Source organism: Natator depressus, chromosome 6, assembly GCF_965152275.1.
Source record: "Natator depressus isolate rNatDep1 chromosome 6, rNatDep2.hap1, whole genome shotgun sequence".
NCBI classification, from domain to species: domain Eukaryota; kingdom Metazoa; phylum Chordata; order Testudines; family Cheloniidae; genus Natator; species Natator depressus.
The window spans coordinates 20,113,894-20,135,678 of record NC_134239.1 but is presented as its reverse complement, the minus strand read 5'-3'; the positions used below and the strand labels follow the sequence as shown (position 1 = coordinate 20,135,678).

The 21,785-nt window shown below is 42.6% G+C and overlaps 1 protein-coding gene across 1 annotated transcript in view; it reads right to left on the bottom strand.

Moving 5' to 3' along the window:
* Positions 1-21,785, bottom strand: part of LOC141989734 (solute carrier family 9 member C1-like) — a 293,130-nt gene that overhangs the window by 187,286 nt on the left and 84,059 nt on the right. The window contains exons 8-10 of the mRNA XM_074956659.1: positions 18,744-18,887; positions 17,154-17,325; positions 12,556-12,637 (exon numbers count right to left, since the gene is read on the bottom strand). Of these exons, the coding sequence (XP_074812760.1) occupies positions 12,556-12,637; positions 17,154-17,325; positions 18,744-18,887 (398 nt within the window). The remainder of the gene's footprint in view (positions 1-12,555; positions 12,638-17,153; positions 17,326-18,743; positions 18,888-21,785) is intronic.

Sequence of the window (21,785 nt, the reverse complement as noted above, 5' to 3'; positions counted from 1 at the left end):
GAGCTCTTTGGGATGTGTGTCCCTTTGGGTGCTCCACCTGAGGCATGCCTGCACCTTCTATCAGAGGTTTTTGGCAGCAGTGCTCATTTGGTTTGCTTATGCACCTAGCTATCCTCGTGCCCCGTACCAAGGTTATATAGGGCTGCGACGGAGGAACCGCCCTCAGTTCCTTCTCTACCACACAGTCCTATGGTGATAAAACTCCAAAGCAGAGGAAAAGGAGTGGAATACCCATATGGACACATATCCGAAAGAACTCCAGTTACTGGACTCTCCCCCTTTTTTGAGTAGTGTTTCTATGGGTTCTCCACTTGAGGTGACTCCTGGCAATACCCTCTGGAGGAGGTGTGAGCTTTGGAACCCGGTCTAGAACTGTTTGCAGAACTGAATGTACCATTTGCTCTAGAGGCATGCAATAAGGCATAGTGTCTTGAGAAAGTGCGAGCTGAAGCCCATGTAGTAGTTTTTTGGATTTCTGTGATAGGACCGTCTAACATCTTTCAGTAAGGTGATAAATGTGGACTGCAATCTGGTAGAATGGGCTGTGACCTTAAGAGGGCATGGCACATTAGCAGCAGCGTAACAGGAGAAGATGCAGCCAGAAACCAACTTAGAAAGTCCCTGGGTGGACAATGGAACCCCTTTAACTCTGTCTGCAATAGACACAAATAGCCTTGGAGAAATTAAAAAAGGTTTAGTCCTGTCCAAATAATATATTAGCAATCTACTAATGTGCAAAGTCTATAGGACAGCACCCTCCCCAGTCTGATGAGGTTTACCAACAGAAAACCAGCAGATGAATAGCCTGATTGATATGAAAGTCCAAGATTAATTTGAGTAAGAACTGTGGGTGTCGTTGGAGGCATCTCTTGTTCTTGAAGACGACAGCGTAAAGGGGATCAGCCATCAAAGCCCCTCATTCACCAATCTTTGAGCAGAAGTAATTGCCACTATAAAGGTGGTTTTCATGGCCAGGTTTAAATAGGTACAGTTAACTAGTTGAAGGGAGGTTTCCATCAGAAAAGTAAGAACTAAGGTCAAGTCTGAAACTGGGGTGGGCTCTGACATTCAGAAAGAGTCTGGATAAAACTTTGATGAAACTGGAAGTTGCAAGGTACGCAAATACCAAGAAACTTTACACAAGAGAATTAAATGTTGTGATGGCTTCTAGGTGAACTTTAATGGAGCTCAAAGACAGACTTCCTTGTTTTAGAGAGAAAAGATATTTTAGAATCTCCAAGATACGAGATTCAACAGGAGATAGGTGGTGGTGAGTGCACCAGTGGTAAAATCTTTTCCATTTCTGAAGGTAAGTTTTCCTGGTGGATTCCTTTCTACAGTTCAACATGACTTCTTGAACCTCTCTGGCACAGAAAAGTTCTAATCCCAAAAGACATCTATGTACCAAGCCCTGAGTCGTAGAATGTTCAGGTGGGGGTGACAAACATTCTCCAAATCCTGAGTGAGAAGACTGGGCCTCAGCAGGAGATTGATGGCTGGCTGGCTGGCAGAAGAGGCAAAGTAGGTGAGGAAACCACATCTGTCTGTACCAGATTGGTACAATCAAGATTACTATGGCTTTGTCCTGTCTGATATTATTTAGAACCATGAGGATTAGGGGCATTAGAGGGAAGTAGTCCAGGAGACTTCTTGACCAAGATAGGAGAAAGGCATCCGCAACTTTCCTTCAAACAGAATTTCACACAATTCCAATTGACAATGGTGGCAAAAATGGTGGAAAACCCTGGTAATAAATATCTGTTTGAGTATGTATATGTCGAGTTCCCACTCGTGATCTTGAGTGAAATGTCTGCTGACGTTGTCAGCTATGGTGCATCAGAGGCTGGGCAAATAATCTACTGCGACTAGAACTAAGTGGACTATGCACCAGTTCCATAATCTAATTGCTTCTGAGAAAAGGGAACCAGATCTCACTCCACCATGTTGATTTATGTAAAACATTCTGACCCTGTTGTCTGTCATTATGCAGTCAGACTGACCTCCTATCATGGGGAGTAAGTGATAGCAAGTGTATCTCACAGCACTGAGCTCCAGAATGCTGATATGTAAGGCAGATCCCTGGGCAGACCATTTGCCCTGCATAGTTTGGTCCTGTAAGTGATCTCCCCATGCTAGGAGAGATACATCTGAAACTGTGGTGACAATGGGAGGGGGATGGTGGAAGGAAAGTCCAGAAAACACCTTGTCCAGATTCTTCCATCAGTTGAAGGATATTAACACACAGCTGGGAATAGAGAGTAATTTGTTCAGACTGTTCCTGTTGAGGGTATAAACTGTCCTGAGCAAGGCCTGAAAACAGAATAGATGTAAGCAACTGTATGCCATGACAAAGGTACATGCTGCCATGTGCCCACAGAGTGGCAGACACAATCTGGCAGTGACCATGGGCTCATTTGGACTCATGTGATTAAGTGTGTCAAAGTGAGAAATCTGTCCTCTGGTAGGTAGGCTCTGGATGTCATGGCATCAGAGTACCCCCTATAAACTCTATCCACTATAGAGGTAAAAGGGAGGATTTTGCAGTATTGAGCTGAAGGCTGAGAGTGTAAAAGAAAGATATAGCCTTCTTTACCACTGACTGAACTTCTATGTAGGGATACCCTTTGAGAAGCCAGTCACTGAGATGGGGAAGACAATTACTTCCCCTTGGTGAATCTGTGCAGCGACTACCACCATAATTTTTGCAAACACGCTGGGGGTGGTATACTCTAAAAGAGAGGACTCAATACTGATTGCTGTCCTAAAATATGACAAAGCAAAGGAGCCTCTTGTGAGAGGGACGTATCATGACATGAAAGTATGCACCTTGAAGGTGAGGGTCATAAAATAGTCTCCCAGATCCAGGGATTGAATAATACTTGTGAGCGCTACCATCTTAAATTTTGGTTCTTTGACAAAGGTATTCAGAACCATGAGAACTAGAATTGGCCTTCCCCCCACCCTTCTTTTTGGGAAACAAAGTACTTATAGTAAAATCTGCTTCCTCTGTACTTGGTGGGAAGTGGTTCCATGGCTCTCAAGTGGAGGAGGGGGAGAACTCTTGCCTCAGGAGAGGCTCAAAAGATGAGGCCCTCAAAAAGCATGGGGAAGGAGGGTGAGAGGGAGATATGGAGTGAAAAGGTGACGGAGTAGCCCAAGGTCATATCCTCCAAGACCCATCTGTTGGTGATAATCTGCTCCCATGTGCTGTGGAAATGAGAGAAGATCCCAGAAAGGTATGAGGATGGAGGAGGGCAGGGTGGTACAACATTAGATCCAGATTGTAGGTGTGTGGTCTGGACTGAGGCATCAAAACAAATGGTTTGCAGATGATGGCTGCTGTGTTGATCAAGGTGCAATGGTTGAGAACTTTCCCCTCTGCATTCTGGGTTTCTTTTTAGGTGACTCAACACCGCATGGTAGGCAGGAAACTGGGATGGGTGGGATCTCTGAGCTGTCTGAGACTAAATCTCCTACTATTTGCAGGTATATATATGCTCAAGGAGTACTGGTTGAACCTAGAGTCCTTCAGCAAATGCAAGGAATCATTGGTGGATTCATTGTATAATTTAAGACCATCAAGAATAGGTCTTCTGCACTGTTCTAGACTTCACATGGAAATCCTGAGGACTGTAGCCATGAGGCTCTATGCATGACTACAGCTGTGGAGATGGAAGGGTCTGCTGTGTCAGTGGCATTGAGAGAAGCTTGCAAAGTTGTCCTTGCAACAAGCTGTTCCTCTATGATAAAGGCATGAAATTGTTTCTTCTGCCCTTGTGAGAGCTGTGCAATAAAGGAATTAAATTTTGAACAGTTAATGTGATTATATTTTGCCAGAATTGCCTGTTAATTAGCAATTCCAAATGCAGGGTGGCAGATGAGTAACTTATGATCAAAGAGATCCAGGGCCGTCCTTAGGCATACGCAGCACATGCAGCTGTGTAGGGCACCCGAAAATTTGGGACACCATTCCCCTCACTGGCTGTGGCTTGAATCCTCTCTTCTCGCTCCCCCCCCCCCCCGCACTGGACCAGTGGGCTTCTCCCCAATCCCAACCCCAACCCCACCCACTCCCTCCCTCGCTCCTCAGCTAGGCGGCTGAGGGCTCCAGCTTCCCGCTCTGCCGCCCCAGCACCAAGGAGCCCAGAGCGACATGGCTGGTCACTGGCGGCATGGCGGACTGGCCTGCCGCCACCCAGAGCAGAGTCCCTCCCTGGACCTTGCCAGGCTGCATCACTCAGTCTCAGGCGGGGGCCGGGCCAGGACAGGAGGAGCGAAACTTCCATGTGAGTCAGCTGAGGGGGGTGGGGGGAGCCAGGCCGAGCACGGGGGTGGGGAGGCTTAAAGTGACAGTGCACTCAATGTCTCTCACACTTCCCTAACACACACACACACACACACACACAGAGGCTCTCACACGCACATATACTCTGCCTCTCACGAGTCACAGTCTCCCAATACAGACTGCCACACACACAGTCTTTCACTCCCCAACACATACTCTGTCACACAGTTCCCCAACACACAGTCACATACACACTGGCTTTCTCTCGGTCTCTCTCACACGCACGGGTTCTCTTTCTCTCTCTCACACACACACACACACACACGTATTACTGCTTTACTGCTTTGTACTTCCTGTCAAAATGCTCGTGGTGAGCCAGGAGTGGCTAAGGGCTGCAAGAGGGTTGTGGGCTCTGGCAAGGTGCAGCCCCCATCTGACAGTGCGAAGCCTGCCTTGAGCCACTGCCGCAGTGTCTGCTGCGTACAAAGCTTGGTGTGTGTCAGCAATGGCAGGGGGAGTTCTGGGGGTCCGCAGGCGGGGATGGTGGCTGTGCCCCCTCAACACACTGGTGGTCAGTGGTGTTGGCTGGGGACCGCCTTCAGTGGAGCATAGAGGCACCAGTTTAATAATACTGCATAGGGCCTCATAAATCCTAAGGAAGGCCCTGAAGAGATCTATATGCTTTTGGTCTTTATCATATGGGATATGCTTATATGGTGCTACTTGTTGTATTCATTTACAACATCAACACCTAAGGAGTTAGGGACAAGATGAGAAAATAAAAATTTTGAACTTGTAGCTAGAATGTATTTTTTTTTGTCTGCCCTTTTAGCTGCTGGAAGCAGTGGCAGGGGTCTGAGAATTTGTCTTGGCAGGTTCTAACAATGTTTTGCTTACAGGAAGGGTACCCTGTGCTGCAGATGGTCTTTGAAAAACATCCAGCAACTTGTGCTGAGTCTCTTGGACTTCTTCTAATGGGATATCAAGAGTGTCTGCCACTTTTTTCATTTAATGCTGAAACTGTCTAAAGGCATTTACCGCAACTGGAGGTGGCATAACAGCTTCATTCAGGGTAGCGGTTCTCAAACTTATTTGATCATGCCCCCCTTCTTTGTATCTGTAGTTGTTTACGCTCCACCACACTGCAGCAAAGCAAATGGATTAATGTACAGATGGAAACAACTTTGTATAATACTATGCAAGCTTAACAGAAATCAATCAAAATGCACAGTGCCATCTGAGGACCTGATATGTCTGGAGGAATCAGCTTTGCTAGTTATTCATTGATGTGGGTAAAATGTGTGCAGTAAGTTTTTCCCCCTAAAACTTCATGCCCCCCTCCCAATACATTCTGCACCCCTCCAAGGGAGCCCATCCACCTCCCAGTTCGAGAACCTCTGATTTAGGGAAGAGGAGGAACTATTCATCTGCGGGGTTGCCTCTTCATCTGCTCTCCTTTCTTGCTTCTCCAACATCTTGTTCTGAGGTGCAGAGTGCTGTGGGGGAATGGAGAATGTTGACTCTGGTGTTCCCTGTAAGCACTGGTGGCGGTGAACAGCCCAAGGGTCCCAATATGACCAGGGATGGGGAGAAAGGAACCAGCATTGATCATACCAAGAAGGGTTGTTGAGCAGGTCAAGGTCACCCAAGTCTTGAAGTATCCCTTGAAGGAACACATTCAGGAGATCGTAGTCTAGGGTAGGGTAATCATAAAAGCCCTGAACAGAAATCTGAGAGTCTGAAAGCCCTAATCTACATAGTCTAATGGAGGAACGTATAGAGGAGGAATGATCGTTTGCCTCACCATACACAAGGGTACTGCGGAATGGTACTGGCAACAGGCGAGTGTGACCCTAAGAGCATGACCAGCTATGTCTGGAGGGGTCTAGGTGCAGTCTCGCATGTTTCACCACATAAGTGCAAGACTCTATGAGGCCCAGGAGTCTTAGACAGCTCTGTGCTGTTGAAACTGGGTGGACCTTGAGGGACCTTACCAGGGCCATGATCGCCTCAAACTGGCCTCCTGGGAGAAAGGCTCTGGCCTGAGTGGAGACAAGTACTGGTCTGATGAACTCTATCCTCTGTACTGGGACGAGGGTAGACTTCTGAATGTTTATTAGTAGGCCTAAGGCCTGGAAAATCAACTGAATGAGGTGGAAGTTGGACCCCACTTGAACCCTGGACTGGCCTTTGGACTACCGAGTCGTCAAAATATGGGAAGACCTGTACTACCCACCATAAGGCCACCACTACCGCTATACATTTGGTGAAGACCCGCGGAGCAGCCGACAGGCCAAACGGAAGTATCGTGAACTGGTAGTGTGTATTGTTCAAGACTTTCTGTGTCCTCAGAAAATCGATATGTGGAAATAGTTGTCCTTTAAATCGAGGGTGGTATACCAGTCCCCAGGATCCAGAGAGGGAATGATGGAAGTCAGGGAGACCACGCAGAACTTTAAGTTCTTGAGGCACTGCAGGTCTAGAATAGGCCTGAGACCACCTTGGGCTTTCAGAATTAGGAAGTAAAGGGAGTAGAACCCCTCTCATCTCCAGATTTGTGAAATCTCTTTCACTGCTCCCACCTGAAGGAGAGACTCCAGATCGTCTAGCCAGTGGTGGCACTCTGCTCTCAGAGACCACTGAGTAGGAGCACAAGAGGGAACCCTGGGCTTGGGTCATGTCAGGTTAGGAGTGCCTTAGAGAGTAGCGCAGGTGGCTCCGAGGGTGAGAGGAGAACCCCCCTTCCATCTCTGAAGAGAAAGAGTCCCCTGCTGTATGCCCAAAGACAGTACCTCTGGAGGGCCTCCTGGATCACTGGTACCAGCTGTTGCAGTCCTGAGTTTGAGGTGTAGCCTGACTTAGGTCTCACTCTGTCCCAGTCCCCATGCCTGGTCATCTTCAGCACTGTGGAATGACCCCTCTCAGACGGCTGCATCTTGTGCTTCTTCTTGGGTACCAGGAATGGGGAATGGTGCAAAGACACTCACACGGCGGGAGGAGCACTCTGCACCAATACCGAGGTACTCGATGCCGAGTCAGAGCAACTCAGTTCCAAAGTGGGTCTTAGCGCTGCTTCCATAAGAATGACCTTCAGTCTTGCCTCTTGGTCCTTTTTATGTGAGATTTGAAGTTCTTGCAGAGCTGGCAGCGATCTATTATGTGAGTCTCTCCCAAGGCCTTGAGACAACTTGAGTTCAGGTCACTCAAGGACACTGGCTTGCCACAGGCCTTGAAACCCAGTGACAGAGGCATGCCCTGGCATTGAGAAACGAACCTACTTCACTAACAGATGGAGAAAACTCCAAACATTTACTAACTAAAACTTAAAAAAACCCAAAAAACATACAACCAAATCAACTATATACACTGTAAAAAGAGTGAAAAAAACACTGGGAAAAGCTTGCCGAAGCAAAGAGAACAGTTCCAACGCCCTGTCACAGGCAATAAAAAGACACTGAGGGGGCGTGGGGTTGGCAGGGCCCTTTATCTTGGCAATATGAGTACATGGCACCAGAGGGCACTAGAGCTGACCCAACAGATACCATTAAGGGAAAAATTTCTGGTGACTGCTCAGGGCGTGCACACACCTACATTGGAATAGACATGTGCAAGCCCTCAAAGAACAATTTTTCCTTCTACACATTACAAACAGATGTTTAAGGAGGAGTTTGTCCTGTTATCTAGTGAGAGTAAGTGATCTGTAAGGGATACCCACCAGTACCCCAACTTTAGTTTTACTAGTTAGAACTTTAATACATAAGCACTCAAGGTCCTATGATTCTGAATCATCTTTGACTCTAACAGGTAATAGTGTCTTATGTTGAGTGCCATTCCCTTTTTCCCATTCTCTCCTTACAGAACAGGTTGTAATTACCAATTTTAATGTTCCCGTTATAAGATCCATCCCAACAAGTTTCAGTAATACCAAAAATGTCATATTTTTTCTCATGAGTATTCAATTCCTCTTGTTTATTGTATAGACACCAAGCATTAGCACATAAACAATTAAAAATCTGTTCCTTACATGCACCTTAGTGCTTGGATATGTTAATATGCATGATGCCTTGAGGTTGGTTTTCTTATTTGGTTGTTTGTGTCATGATTGCCCCATTATCACTCTCTCCTTCTATGGTTAGTATAAAGCCCTCCTTGACAATCCTAACTATTCCTATCACGCAGGAGATTGGTACCATAATGCTGAGAAGGAGGCCATCAGAATCATACAACCCCCTCTCTCCATAGTATCTGCTGCAATGTTCCACAAAACTTCCCCCCCCCACACACACACCCTTGACCCTTATAAATCACCGATTTAGCCAGTTATTTAGTTTGGCAGTGCTAAGAGCTGCATAGTCATGCAATCTCCATACCAAATTAGAGCATCATCTGTGGTTTAATTCTCATTTTTAACATCATCAGATCAGCGTAAAGTGCTCTGCAAGAGAAATGGAATTCTGCAGTAACCCATAGTCTTCATTCTTAGAAATGTTTGTGTAGTGTGACAGCTGATTTATTTTATAATACTGCACAATGGCTTAAAGCTAAGGGTATTAATAAAGGGTATTTCTCTGAACCAGAGAAATAATTTTATTGCTTTTTCCTTTCCTGTATCTGCCAACACTATAAAAGTGCCTTTTCTTCAAACTGTCTCCTTGTTAACACATGCATTGCCACCATCTTGGCTGGGGAGGCAGAGGCTTGATAGGGGAGGAATGACTGGGAAGGAGAGAGAGAACAATAAGCCATGATAGGAGTGTGTGGAGCAGTACACAATAAGCTTAAGTGATGGTTGTGTGTTTACTTTTTTTAAAAGGGCGGGGGCAGTGAAGAGTTTGTACACCCTCCCGCATGGCCACTATTTTGAGTAACTTGTAGAGAAGAGGGGTTAAAAACCCAGGAGGCAGACAGAGGGTAGACCAACATCTGGCAGCACCCTGATGACACCTGGAACTAAGTTGTTTAAATCCCCTCATAAAGTTGTAATATAATATATCATACAATACTTACTGGAAGTTGTACCCTCCACAGGTTGGGTTTCTGCTGGTGATCCAAGTGCAACCTCTAGCTGTATCTTGGACAACTCCTTGGTCTCTGGAGCAGCATCTGTCTCTTGGTCCACTGAGTCAATATCCAGTACTTCATTAACAATCTCCTGGTCTGCATCCTGTTTGACATCAGTGGGGGTGTCCTCAGTGGTGTCTATACAATGCAGTGATTGTTTGGTGGGATCTCTCACAAATATATGGTTCACTCATTGTAGAAGCTACAAGCTCTCCCAGAGGTCCTATTATTGTCCTTCACAGTCTTATAACAAGTGCTGGAGTCCTAAAAAAAGAAGGGCTGGAATCCACTTCCAGTGCTATCAGTCATAAGTAACAGTACCGGAAGACATTTCTGGCATGCTGGAATGGTGTTCTGGGGCATTCTGGCATGACTTGAGCCCTACTTATAATCCAGTTGGAATACCTTCCCTTAATGCAGCATGTGCTTGGATCCTGGTGGTGACCTGCTCCATTTGTTTGGATAGCTACTTGTATATTTGTGCATTGCAGTGGCTAGAATTCAGAGTGGTCTGTACATGCTCCTCTCCCCAGAGGGCAATTAAGTCCTGGCCCCTCAGCATAGGACTATACTGACACATGAGGCATGACTGCTTAATAATCAGGAGTATGCCACAAGTATGTGAATTCCATGAGCTGGAAATGCAAAGGACAGCACCTGGATGTGCACCAGCACTTAAAAAGAGAGGTGACATCCAGTCAGGATGACCCTGGAACAATAGAGGGCACACAAGTAAACAGAAAGGCTGATCCAGGTAGCTGGAATACCTCTGTGGGATACCAGTAGGAGGACTTATAAGATCATAACAGTTGCTTGGGATGGGGATGCATTCACACACACTTCTTTGCAGATAAACTCATCTCACAACTCAGCAAACCTGCTTCCAAAGTGGGTTTAATTACGTGAAATAACTCAAGTTAACCTGCAACAAATTTCAAGTGTAGAAAAGCTCAAATCCAGGCTTCTCCCTATTGCACCTTGATGCTTTCTTCAATACAACTGTTGGAATTATCTCCCTCTTCTTGTGCATGAAACTAACTCCCTAAAATACTTCTGCAAAGTCTTTCAACAATAATCATTACAAAATTTATCAACATGAAGCTTCTACCACCAATTGCTATATTATTTATGAATCAACTGTTTAGCCACTACCTGATCTAGACTGAAATCAGGGATTGGAAGTGATCTTAAGAGGTCATTTAGTCAATCTCCTTGCCCTGACACACTGAGGCAAGATTAAGTATATGGTGACAATGCCTGACAAATGTTTATCTAACCTATTATTTAAAACCTTCAATGATTGGAAGTCTACATCCTCCGTAGGTAACCTGTTCCAGTGCTTAGCTATCCTTATAGTTTGAATGTTTTTCCTAACATCCAACCTGAATTTCCCTTGCTTCTGATTACTACTTGTCCTATCCTTGGTGGACATGGAGAACAATTAATCTCTATCCTCTTGTAGGTACTGCTGCCCTGTCAGTTATTTCCCATTTTGTATTTGTGTACTTAATTTTTCCTTGCTAGGTGTAGTACTCTGTACTTATCTTTACTGAATTTCATTTTATTGATTTCACATCAATTTTCCAGTATATCATTATCATTTTGAATTCTAATCCTGTCTTCCAAAGAGCTTGCAACCCCTCCCAGCTTGGTGTCCTACACAAATTTAAAAAGTGTACTCTCCTCCATCAACCAAGTTGTTAATGAAAATGTTGAACAGTACTGGATCCAGGACAGAACTCTGTGGGAACCTACCAGATACGTCCTCCTAATTTGACAGCAAACCATTGACAACTTTACTCGAGTACAGTTTTTCAACCAATTGTGCACCCATCTTACAGTAATTTCAGCAGCACCATATTCCCCTAGTTTACTTATAAGAATGTCATGTGAGACTGGATCAAAAGCCTTACTAAAGTCAGGATATAGCACGCATATATCTCAGATGTTTATACAGCATTAATACTTAGTCCTGCCATGAGTGCAGGGGACTGGACTAGATGACCCCTCGAGGTCCCTTCCAGTCCTATGATTTTATGATTAAGCACATTATCAGTACTCAATACAAAGTGGTTGCTTTGTCATAATTTTTGCTGTATAGAAAACTGTAAAAATATGTTTTTAATTAACTCTTCCCATGTAAGCAATAGCTTCCCTCAGTGATTATCAAAAAAGAGAAGGCTAATTTTACGCTTCATAGATCAATATGCGCTGTGGCTCTTAAGTTGGTCACACTGTTTTTCATGACCGCCCATCATCTTCACTAGCCACTAAAAGCAGGGACTTGACTGCATTTTCAAAAGCAGCCTTTAAATACAAATTGCTATAGCCTCCTTTGTAAAATAAGTCTTCCTTCTCAAATGTATATTACTCAATACATCTGCTCTCTTTTCAAAATTCTGCTGTAGAATGGTGAAGAGGAGATATACAAGAGAGAATTACTTCCTGGACAATGTGTGTACTGTGCTGTAGTTTTCCTTATGTTTTCCCAACTTCCAATCCTGCTGCCCATTTAGGTTGGAGGACTACAGATTTTTAACTGTGGAAGTTTCTGGGCTAAACCAGAATCTGCTGTACTGGTGATTTTATAATCACATTTGTCTGACAGGTTGTTTTGCTTGTTTATTTTGTTTGTAGTCTTCTACCTCTTTAGTAAGTGGACACATTATCTGCCAGGAATTCTGTTATGTGACAGGGAAATCTTTGACAAACAATTTATCATTAAATAATTTTGAGTATTTTCACTCCTGGACAGAACTAGGAGTGCAGATATGTACAAAATTTTGTTAAAGAGAGTTCATTAAATATATCAAACCTTAAAAACATTGATTTGAGACTCTATTTTATCTTATTTAAACAAGATTTTGATAAATCAATTAGCTCTCAGATAAATGAATTTTAAATGTCTGTACAAAGGGGTATTGCTGCAAAAGTGGTACTGGAGTTATAGTGAACTCAATTTTGATAACTCTTATATCATGCCTTGTTTTGTGATTTTTATATATTTTACTATTTTGTGTTAATTGTCCAATTAATATATCCATGCAGAATGCACTGTAAAAAGTAATAAAATTACACTAGTGCACTCAATCTAATATCCACCAAATAGGCCAGAACTGAACAAAGCAGATTTTATAAATTAACTGAATATCAAAGATGTTATTTTTAATATTTTCCTTCCCTCCCCAATATGAATGGGTGTGTTTTACCCAATGTTGTAACCAGCTTTTTCACCGTGGTAGAATTAATCATCAAAGTCATTACTGATGCTGTTCCTGCATGCAGTAATATCTAAAACAGAAAAACAAAGAGAGCATGTCACCACTTCAAATCAGTGTTATCATCAGTAGTACAAAGTAAAATGCAAATTATTTCGAACACTGAGGTACTCTACATATTTTCCATAAACGATGCCTTTGTTGACATCATCTTCAACAGTGCAACACAACTGTATATCTTCAAATTGTGGATGGTTTTATTTATTTATAATTTTGCTAAATTTAATCATATGCTCTTCACAGCTGACAGAATGTCCAAATAAGGAAAATTAAGTTAAAAGTAATTCCTTTTTATAATAAAATATTTAAAAAATATTGAGTATTTAATAATGCTTTTCATTAGTATATCTCAAAGCACTTCACTCCTTAATGTATTTATCCTCACAACACCCCATGAATTAAGGAAGTATTATCATCCCCGTTGCCCTGAGGGACTTGTTCAAAGTTACAGAGGAAGTCTGTGGTGGAGCAGGGACTCAAATCCAGATCTCCCAAGCCCTAGGGTAGTGCACTAACCACTTGACCATACTACCTTTCTTTTGTACTGTTCTTTTTTTCCCATTCTACCAAGAGGAAGAAAGCATGAAGAGATAACATTATAACCCCACTAGCAGAAAACAAGATTGTAAGATTGGTATATAAAAACACCAGTGCATCCATTTCCTTCCAGTAAGACTATTCAAGAGCAAAAGACAAGGAACAATCAGGTAGTTCAAAAAAACCCCAAACCAAATTAACTCCCTCATCCCCACCCCGCAAAGGAAAAAAAAAACCCACCCACACTCTCAAGTAGCACCGAGGACCAAGGAGGTGTAGGAGGGGACAAAACTACAACAAAAGGAATTACAAACAAGTAATTTGCCTTTGTTACACATCTCTCTTCTCCCACCTTACTAATAGAGAGAATGAACATATGATAGATGTAGTAAACAGGCCATCAGTGATTACCTTAAAATGTTACTTGTAGCTTACTTTACATGGTACACGTAAGCACATTCTGGCCAACAGAAATGTTTTCTGAGGAGGAGAAATCTAGCTGGTAGTGACATATTGCAATCTGTAGATAGCCAAATAGCAACTATGCAGATGCCTTTAACCCTCCAAGGTATAGAAGAGTGGCACTACATGAACTTGAGGCTCAAGGATTTAGCATGTCCTAACCAGTATCTTGGTGGCTGCTTTTTTTCATTGTCATCCTTGACACAACAAAAAAACTGTTTTATCTTATTAAAACTTTGAATACAGGAGAGAGAAAACTTTAAAGTCCTTTTCACACACAAGGAATATTTTTTTGCTGAGAGAAGTCAAAGTCCAGGTACAAAGTGAAGCGAACAATGGTTTGATTCACGTGGAACTCAGGATTCACTCCAGACATAAACATGTCAGGATCCGAAAAGTGACCATGACCCATTGAGATCCTGGGTGAAATCCTGACCCACTAAGTCCACGTGTCTCCATGGTGGTCATCCCTATCTTGAAAGAACTGAAGAGATGGACAGATAACTAAGAAGCTGTGTTCTTTAACCCTCAGAATGGAAATGAATGTCTCTACAAATGCTACCTTTAGAGAAAGCAATTAATTTTTTTATTTTCCCAATGTATCAGAAGAGAGCCCATTAAACTTGTAAAACAAAGGACAAATCCCATTGAAAGTGCATTGGTCAGTGCAAGTGCCCTTTAAAATTTGAAGCGCAAAACAAATATTTCAAATACATCTGAGAACATATTTCTTTCCTGGTGATAGGTCCACAGATATCAGATACATCTGAAGCATGGATTTATAGGGTGTTAACTTTCCTGGAAAACTTCTAGCAAGAAATTCAAAATGATCTGAAGCAACATTTCATGTAAGCTGCACATACGAGTGGATGCAGCACACAATCACAAAACAAAAACAAAACTCCATAACCATTATTAGAAATGGAGCCAGGAGATTGGATTGATAGCTGTCCTACCCCTGTTTGCACAGTTTGTTAGGCAAATCAATCAACCCTGGTGCCACAGTGAGAGAATACAATATAGATACTGTCCCTATGGCACAAAGACTGGTCTGAGTTCCTGATCAGTGGGATGTGCTGATTTCAGTCTTCGAGTGTTTGATGGTTCTGCCTTGATTTACATTTTGGCAAGATGGCAGATATGGGAGATACGGCACTGAGGTGGGAACTTCTTTGGCTCCCTTTAACTCTGGTGATTCTCAGCCTCCCCAGTCCTAGAGGGATAGCCCCTGCAAACTGACCTGGTGTGCTTCAGTCGTGGCTTTAATTTCAGAGATATCCTCTGACATTTTCCTAAGCAGAATCTGCTCTTCAGATATCTGCTTTAGAATTTTATAGACTTGATCCAGGGTCCAGGCAGAGGGATCTCCTCTGTAAGTGGCGTCATGCTGCCCTGCATAGGGCTGTCAGAGAGCCTCTGCTTCCTTGTAGTTTGGGGCAGAGGGTGGTGGGAGAGTAAGGGGAGGAAAGGGTGTTCCAAAAACAGATCCATCTGCTACTAAGATGTTAAAGAGCAGGATGAACCACTTTGAGACAAAAACTGTGGCCTTAGAATAATAGCAGATGTCAGTGAATTTTAGTGGAGCTGAGCAGGAGCGCCAGATCTAGACAGCCATTTTCCCTGCTGGCTCCTAGATGTCCTCATCTCTGGTCTCTTAAGGAAGCCTCTCAGACATATATAAACCATTGTCCCATTGCCTAAAATCATATTTAGCTAATAAGGCATGATAATTGGCCATACAAAACTGCAAGACAGCCAATAAACTTTCATCCCCAGAAGTTCCTTCTTCTTAGGTCTTTTATCTCTCGGGGAACACCTAGAAAGCCCAGGCAACTTCAATTTTTATGAGCTATTTTTAAAAACAGCAATCCAGCTACCAGATGTATAAAAAAAGTACTCAAATGCCTTTGGAGGAACTTGGTACCCGAGATCTGCCCTCTAAGATACGGCCAAGACAAGGCAGCAAGAGTCCGCCACAAGTTTTTAGCAAGTTCAAGGATGTCTTTGTTAATAGGCATGGCTAATTGATCCTGGGAAATCAGATGCAAAAAAAGCAAATAGTTAATGATCTCTCTACTAGACAATTCCAAGGGAATGTCTAGTATGTCCACCATCCTTTCAAGGAGGTCCTGAAGTAATCTACAGTTAACATATTTGATGGTGTCACAGCCTCATCAGGTGATACTGAGGATATGGATAAAGGGGTAGGTTGGTCCTCATATTCCTCCACTTGGCCTTGCTGCTCATTCTGAGATTCTTAGTGATGTAGGTTCTTAAGAGTTCCTGAAAGGATAACTGAGTCTCTCCTGCGGGATTCTTAGAAAGCAACGATTTCCCCCTGCAACTTGATTCAGCTGACTAAGGAGCTGATGGGAAAAGGTGAGGGTCAAATGGCCACATTTGTGCCCCATAAGATAGGGCATATGGTGCTATAAAAGGGTGGGATCCATGGAACAAGACCTGTATAAAGCATGAAATCTGAAGTGAGAAGGATTTCCACCGAGGTCGCCTAGATGAAGGCAAAAACATCCTTGGAGCAGGACTTGTACTACCATGCAGAGCTGAGGATGCAGGTGAATAAAATTCCTCTAAAGGAAGAGCAGATCCCTGAGGTACAGAAACAGAGAGAGTTTCAGATCTTACATGAGAGTAAGCAATGATACCATCAATGCTGGAGGCAGAGATTTTCATTTTTGATATCTTAAATTCTGGTACCACCACAATTCTAAACACAAGACGATTGAGAGACATCTAACAATGGAGGCTCCAGTTCCAGAATCATGAAAAGTTTCACAGGAGGGAATATAGGACAAAATTTTCAAAGTGAATACCTAAAGTCAGGCTACTAACTCCAGAGATAACTAAATAACTGGCCTGATTTTCAGAGTGCCTAAATATGGATTTAGGAGCCAACTTCAAGCATGCTCTTTTTTTAATCTTAGCCATAAGAACTTGTAACAAACACAGTTCCAGATAACAGTATCCCTAGCAGAAAATGGACTAGTTCACAAAGGCTCACATGATGCACCTGAGTCCACATAACGTTCTAAGAGGGACCGCTAACTGTAGTAAAAATATTTCTGTGTTAATTACATAGGTATAGTGAAAGTATTGTTGAAATAATATTGACCCATTGTATAGTATGTGAAAATTCAGATTATATATAAACATTTAAACAAACTAAACTGCAATGCATTTTTAAATACAAAAAATAGCATCTACATGCATATTTCTATTATGAATTAAAATTAGTCAGACCAGATTTTCAAAGTTAGCCACTCATAATTGCATGAATAGATTTGAATGTGCTAATTTTATGTACCTAAATAATCTGTATGTACTTGTGCTGGTTATTTTATGCAAGAGTTACTCATATGCAAATATATTTGGCTGGCTGACTTTGAAAAATCTGGCCCTGAATGTCCTTATAGTTCTTTTATCACTTATTCCAACAAAATGTACAAGTACAAGTTATGAACAAGTTTTGAAAAAAAAAAGGTAGATAGCCCTTTTAATTATTTTTTTTTTACCATGTTCTTCATTGCTGCTGTACCCGGATCTTTTGATTGGCTAATCCCAAGAGCCATATTCAAAGTAAAAGTTCCCCTCATTCCACTCCAGACAATGACAGCTCCCCAGCGCCAGTTAAATCCATAACCAAGGCGGCTCAGAAGAGGGCTCAACAACATAACAACTAGACCTCTGTGTAAATAAAATAATAAGATAATGAGAAAAAATATCAATGCTCAGAGATAGAGACATAGAACAGGGTGTCATCAGCATATTGAAAGCATTACAGTCCAAACCTTTATACAAACCCTCCAACAATCCCATGCACATGTTGAACAGGAGGGAAGATAAAATGGAACACTAGAGAACTTCAAATTGTGCTCTTAGTGGGAGGAGCTACGATCCCCCACCGTACAATGGGAACATTAAGCCAGGAAAGAAGAGCCACCCAAAAGCAGCAGCATCCACTTTTGATGCAGTGTGCAAGTGAATCAATATTACCTCACAAACTATGGTATTAAAGGTTGCTGATAGATCTAACAATATTAGCATAGATACTTGATCTTCATTCACCACCAGGAGATCAAAATCAACCAATGACAATAGTGCATTTTCTGTCCCATATCTGGGTCTGTACCTAGACTGGCAAGGGTCAAGTAGATCCAAGGCATTTAAGTACTATGAGAGTGGTCTTACTGCAAACTTCTCTATAAACTTGAGTGACTGTCCAATTTGGATACTGGCTGATAGTCAGCCAGATTGTCAGCGGTTTTGTTGTACTATTGGTGGGGTTTTTTGTTTTTTTATTTGACCAAAAAGTCCCACAGCAGCTACCTTCAGAGAAGCTGGAATCCTGTCCTAGTTCTAAGGGAAATGCTGCTTTTCTCTGCTAGCAATGGACCCAGTACTTCCTCACTGGCCTTCACCGGCCAAGAACTACTCAGAGCAAAAGACATCATTTAGGAACAAAGTGCTCCCAACATTGCTAGTTCCTCACAAGTCACAGACTAAACTCTGAGAAGATATAGCATTTGTCCCCTTCAGATTTCTTTCTGCAGCCATAGAAGCAGACAGTTCATTCCCAATCCATATGATTTTATCCACAAAATCTGATATTTTGTCCCAATAGACTCAACCACAGAATGATGGTAGCTTGAATTACTTAAGCTGTCTACCACACAATTTTGCCATTCAAAATTTTGTAGAACTTCCTCTTTGCCTCTTATACAGCCAGGCCATAAGAGTTCAAATATTCTCTATGAGGCAACTGATCAGACTCAGCCCATGATTTAGCAAAGGAATCCTATTAACAAGGTTACCCTGCAAGCCCACAAAATGCTAAGCATTAATGTAATTCCAGCAATTACTGTTAGAAGCTGAACTCATTGCTGTTAGTGTTAAATAAAATCTAAAATAATCATAGAATTGTATTTCTGAAAGCACCCCGACATGCCAGTGCCTGCATAAACAAAGAAAATGCAATGCAGTTTAAAACATCATAAAACAGAAAACCTCAATATTTTTAAAGCCATATGTGCAATCATGATTTTAAAAAGGCAGGGGGATGGGGCAGAGGGTTGTCCTACATAGGGGCAAACAGTAGTCCTTACCTTATAAGGTTCAATGCAAGATAGAGTGTTAAGATATAAAACAAATCACGAATAGTCACATATGGAAAGGATTTTACAGCTATCACAATTCCAATTATAATGAATATCATAACATGAGCCAAAAATGTCAGCATTGACCAGAACCTATGTTAAAGAAAAGCACAGAGATAGATTATAAAAAACACAGCACTAGTCTTCATTTCAGAATCAACACTAATGTAATCCTCATATTGGTTGATTATTCCCAGACTACTGTAGTTGGAAGCTGTTATCTGCTATTCCCTGCTATTATCTGTAACATATTGCTACAGTATATCACCAAGGGTCAAGAATTTAACAAGATTCAAAGAGGGACTGGCAGTAGCACCCCTATGTTCACCCCTTTCATAGGACTATGATAAATTTTGTACAAAGTATGCCTTGTGAAGTATCATTTGAAAACTTATAATCTGCTGAACCTTATTGTCTGAGTAAAACATGTATCAGCATTGTATATTAATTTATAAATTCTACTATATGATTGTTACTGTAATATGCTATAATTCTGGATAATAGCCATGTCATAACCATACAGATAAGCATAAAATCCCTCCTTTACCTGTAAGGGGTTAAGAAGCTCAAATAACCTGGTTGGAACCTGACCAAAAGGACCAATAAGGGAAGAAGATCCTTTCAAATCTGTGGGGAGAGGTTTTGTTGTGCTCTCTTTTGTTTTGTGTTCTCTCAGGACAAAGAGAGGGACACCAGGCAGAAAAAAACCCCTCTCCTAAAACCCTACCTGAAATAATTATCTAGATTACAAAAATTGTAAGTAAAGCAAGAAATTATAGATGACAGTACCTACTCAGTTTCCTGTTACAAAATTTTTAAAAATGTCATTTAGAAGTTGTAGTAAAATTGAAGTTGCATTACAAATGTTTTGTTTGAACAAAGTTTAATTTAATTACTTTCAATATATTGATCAACGTGGCACTGAGTGGTGATGTCCCTGTGGCAAGCTGAAATAAGAGAACAAGCTAGACTTGGACAAATGAAGAGGTAGTCAAGTAATTTTTGTGGGAGAGAATTTAAAGAGATTCACCGGGGCCTTTCACACGAGATCAAAAAATTTTCACTACAGATATAAATAAGAAGGTTACTCACCCTGTGCAGTATCTGAGGTTCTTCGAGATGATTGATACAGTGGGTGCTCCACTTTAGGTGTTCACGTGCCCCTGCACTTGTAATTGGAGATTTCCGGTAGCAGTGCTTGGTTGGATTGCACCACCTGAGGCAGTTATCCGCTGCTGTGCAACCAACCCCCTCTCTGTTCCTTCTCTGCTGCAGAGCATCTAGTGAGAAACACCAAAGTAGAGGGGAGGACCAGCGGTAGTGGAGCACCCACAGGGATGGAGCACCCACAGGGACAACCATCTCAAAGAACTTCAGTTACTACACAGGGTGAGTAACTTTCTCTTCTTCTTCGACAAGTGTCCCTGTGGGTGCTCCACTTTAGGTGACTTCAGAGCAGCGCCCTTCGGTGGAAGGAAGGGGCTTCGGAGGTGAAGTCATGGCAGATGATAATGCGGTAAGACCGAATAGTGCATCAGATGTTGTGTGATATTCTAATGCATAATGTTATGTAAATGTATGGGCTGAGGCCCAAGTTGCCGCTGTACAGATGTCCATAAGGGGCCCGTGGTTAAGAAATGCTATCAAAGCCGATAGAGCTCTGGTGGTATGCGTGTGAATCCACGTTGGAGGCTGAAGATCGTATTGGTGATAGCATAATTAGAAACATTCTGAAGTCCATCTGGACAGTCTCTATTTAGATATAGTGTCTCCTTTCGATTGTTCAGTGACTGAGACGAATAATTTTGGAGACTTCCTGAATGTCTTTGTTCTGCCTATGTAAAAGGCTAGCACCCCGCAGACGTCCAGGGTATCTAGTGTTGACTCCCATCTATTCCCACGGGGTTTCAGGTAGAATGTTGGTAGATGGATGCGTTGGTTGAGATGGAATGATGAGGCGACCTTAGGTAAGAACTTAGGATGCAGTCTTAGGGTAACTTTATCTTTGAAGAATATCATGAATAGTGTGTGTGATGTGAGGGCCTCTAGTTCTCCCACTCATCTGGCAGATCTGATGGCGACAAGAAACTTCACCTTCATTGAAAGGTGGAGGAGGAAGCATGTCACTAACGGTTCAAACAAGGGTCCAGTGATGCCCCAAAAAACTAAGTTAAAATCCCATAATGGAGTAGTAGCTCATACTTCAGTGTAAATGTTGCTGAGGCCTTTGAGAATACGCTTGGTGATTGGGTGCACAAAAATGTCCACCTTGTGGTGGAATGCTGTGACAGCGGAGAGGTACACTCTGATTGAGCTTATGGAGAGACCCGATTTCTTAAGTTCCAGCAAGTAGTCCAGTATCAAAGGTAATGAGGAAGAGATTGCTGTGATCTGTTTCTTTGGCACCAGGTATTGTATCGTCTCCATTTGTATAGATATATGTGATGGGTGGTTGTTCTGCAACTATTTAATAAAATGTTCTGTACTTCCTCTGAGCATGCCATTTCAGGTCCTCAGAGCCGTGGAGTAACCATGCTCTGTTTGTCAGAGGGTGGAGATGGATGGCAGGAGAGAGATCACTAGACCATTACCGGTTAGGTTCACTCCCTCTGGGGCACCTGGCATTGGCCACTGTTGGTAGACAGGATACTGGGCTGGATGGACCTTTGGTCTGACCCAGTATGGCCTTTCTTATGTTTCTTATATTCTTATGCCTTAAGATGGAGTCTTTCTAAGTCTGGGTGAAGGATATGGCCTGCATCCTGAGAAAGGAGACAAGGTAGAAGAGGAAGGGTGCGTTGTTGGCACACCACCATTCTGAGAAAGTAAGGGAACCACATTTGTCGAGGCCACATGAGGGCTATCAGGATGACTTTGGACTTGTCCAATCTGATCTTGTGATTCTGAAAGATGTGGGGGTCTCGGGCACTCAACCAAAGTTTCAAAATTGCTGCCTTGAGGTTGGTTGTTGAGACGTAGCCTCCACCTCAG